This window comes from Seriola lalandi, unplaced genomic scaffold, assembly GCF_002814215.2.
Source record: "Seriola lalandi dorsalis isolate HSWRI2012SDOR001 ecotype SW California unplaced genomic scaffold, Sedor1 jcf7180002054323, whole genome shotgun sequence".
Classification (NCBI taxonomy): Eukaryota; Metazoa; Chordata; class Actinopteri; order Carangiformes; family Carangidae; genus Seriola; species Seriola lalandi.
Genome location: NW_019524876.1, coordinates 162,788 through 165,852, shown reverse-complemented (window position 1 = coordinate 165,852; position 3,065 = coordinate 162,788). Strand labels below are relative to the sequence as shown.

The window sequence follows — 3,065 nt, the reverse complement described above, 5'->3', positions numbered from 1 at the left end:
TTCCCAGCCACTCCAGATGTAGAGGCCAGCTCTGACCGCTGCAGGACTTGTGCTGTGGTGGGGAACTCTGGTAATTTGAATGGATCACGTTATGGACCTCTGATAGACTTCCATGATGTTATCATAAGGTACATTTTTATCTGAAGGAAGCTGTTTTAATCTTTTGAGCAATTATTAGCGACCCCGTTGGACACACACTGCAAATTTCCTCCTCTGTGTCAGAAACTAAAAGTTCAAATTCAAGCAGCCGCTTCATCTGTTTCTGCCAATGACAGTAACATGTGATGATATATATTCCTCTGTGCAATTTAGAATCAACAGTGGCCGTACCAAAGGCTACGAAGCAGATGTTGGGAAAAGAACGACTCATCATGTCATGTATCCAGAGAGCGCCGTGGACTTGGACAACACCACTCATCTTGTGTTGGTTCCATTCAAGATACAGGACCTGGAGTGGCTCATTAAAGCCTTCACTACGGGGTTTTCTGGAGCGTGAGTCATATTTTTATTGACTATGCATGTGATTGGCAGTTTCCATCTGTATGTAGACGTAAAGTATTAAATACTAAGTAAACAAATCGGATAATGACGCTCAGATTCTCCCTTCTCTGTGGCTCTCTGACCTGTTCCAGACAGAAGCCGGAGAGGGGATATGTAAAACTACATTCAGATGGTTTTTGGTTCAAATAAAACACAGGAAAAGTGTAAATATGGAACAAAATATATAACAAGAATATGAAATGTTATGTATGCCATTATTATTCAATTCCGGTAGTTTTTATTTCCCAAATTACCATTTCATTTCTTCATATCAAGGCAAACACAACAGTTGCTACATGTGATTGGCTCGTTCAGGCTGAAACAAGAGCCAATCACATACCTGCTCTGTACTGTATGTTTAGATTCAACTTTTCTCTCCCAGAAATGATGTTTCTATACAACTAGACTGAATCAGCAAACATGTTTAGGTGGAAATGTCATTTTTGTACGTTTTGATATGTTTTCTATGAACACAATGAGTCAGTGAGTGAGTCAGTCAGTAATCACCTTTCCGTCACGACACATTTACCTTGGATACCATGGAAACCTAACAGGTGCTTTATTATCTGTTGGTGCTATATCCCATTGTTAGGTTGGTGTGTTAAACAGGACTTTGCAGCCTCTGCAAATGAAGGCAAAGGTAACACACTGAGGAATGTCAGTCTGGCTGTCGTGGCAGGACGTTTTGTAGCTTAGGTCTCCCTTTCTAAAGGAGGACAAAATCTCCAAACATGGCAGCCCAGTCATTAAAGGGCAAACTACTCTACTCACATATATACTCAGGCTCTTCCTCTGTGCCCACAACCATTGCATTAATCAGTGTCTTTCCTTGGCTATGACTGCTGGCCCACAGCTTATTGGACATTACTGTTAATTCAAAGAAACCTTTGCAAGATTGTCTTGAAACCCATATGTGCCCGGGGAATCCAGGTTAAAGGGCTCAACCTGTGAACAGAGAACAAGTGTTAAGATGTAAAATTTCTTTTCTAGTTGAGCAGGCTATCAGAGCATTTCCATGCACCTAAGTAAAGTCAGAGCTCTGGGATTAAAGTCTGAATTCTTACAAAAAATAAATCTTCCATAGGTGAAAACCCTGTATTTACATATCTGGAATTATAGATTTTTTTCCAGATGAACTGAAGAATAAGGTGTCACTTTGTGTGTGTGTGTGTGTGTGTGTGTGTGTGTGTGTGTGAGAGAGAGAGAGAGAGAGAGAGAGAGAAAATCACACAGCAGTGGGTGTGTACCGTGATGTTTACGCTTCCCTTCTGTCCGATGTGCTACGCTCTGTTGGATGACAGATAGATGCCCGGGGAATCCAGGTTAAAGGGCTCAACCTGTGAACAGAGAACAAGATGTGAAGATGTAAATTTAGTCTAGTTGAGCAGGATATCAGAGCATTTCCATACACCTAAGTAATGCCTCACAGTCTGCTTTTTCCAGTAAGATTATTTCTTAAATGCCATGTAAACGCGACACCGGTAGAGTTCCTCAGGAGAACACTGTTTGTTGTTTTGCAGCAGATAACCAGGTTTCTAATCGGCTCTTTACAAGTATGCATGTTCATGTCAAAAGACTGCAGACAGGAAACGTAACAGCAGAGCCGCCGGATGAAAATAGAAACCAGCACAAAGTTGCCTCTAGATATGTAAACAAGTCTGTCTCCATGCAGAACATTTGACTACTTGTTAAACTCTGGGACAGAGACGGCGTCTTCTGTCACGACTACAGTTAAAATAAGTAAGAACGGCTTTCAGCGAAAGGTCAGGGGCAGGGGGAGAAATCTGATTACTGAGCTGCTGCAATGTATACGCAGATTTCCAGTAACCAGGTTACTACAGAGCATGTCAACACATTCTCTGTTACACATATACTGTAATCTGGTTTCTAGATGTCTGCTCTGAAGGATTCTGTAGGTTTTCAGTGTATCACTAAAGAGCCCCCTCGTCTGTGACAACCGATTGTTCATTTTGTTGTTAAAGATTAACATTTATATTAGATCGACCTGCAGCGCACAATTTACATCCAATGCAAACATTCAGTGCCAAGTGCAGTAAGTCGTGAGCCCTTCATTTACTGTACAGACTGTACTGTCTCTCGTCGGCTTCGTTAAACCATAACCATGAATTTTCCTTTTGTTCAAGACATAATGAAGGAAAAGCATCTGTGCTTTAGTTTGATTTTGACATTCCATGTTATTTCCTCCAGGTCCTACATGCCAGTAAAATCACACATCAAAGCCAACAAGGACTTGGTGAGAATTGTTTTGAATGTCAACTTCGTTGGCTGCAAAGGTGATGGTTCATAAACAACAAGTTTCAAGGCTAATTCTGATGTGTGACAGGTGATGGTGGTCAATCCAGCTTTCATGAGGTATGTTCACGACACATGGCTGGAAAAAAAGGGCAGGTATCCGTCCACTGGCTTCATGGCTTTGGTCCTCGCCCTGCACATTTGTGACGAGGTAAGTTAATCTTTAGATTTAACAAACTAATGATTGACAAGTTGTTGCAAATAAATGATGA

The 3,065-nt window shown here is 41.3% G+C and overlaps 1 protein-coding gene across 1 annotated transcript in view; it reads left to right on the top strand.

Annotated features, from left to right (window-relative positions):
- Positions 1 to 3: 3 nt before the first annotated feature.
- The window catches only part of LOC111655538 (CMP-N-acetylneuraminate-beta-galactosamide-alpha-2,3-sialyltransferase 1-like), a gene marked incomplete at its 5' end in the record, with an annotated part of 4,968 nt that continues 1,906 nt past the window's right edge, over positions 4 to 3,065 (top strand). The window contains 4 exons of the mRNA XM_023406985.2: positions 4 to 128; positions 313 to 492; positions 2,749 to 2,794; positions 2,885 to 3,004. Coding sequence (XP_023262753.2) covers positions 4 to 128; positions 313 to 492; positions 2,749 to 2,794; positions 2,885 to 3,004 — 471 coding nt within the window. The remainder of the gene's footprint in view (positions 129 to 312; positions 493 to 2,748; positions 2,795 to 2,884; positions 3,005 to 3,065) is intronic.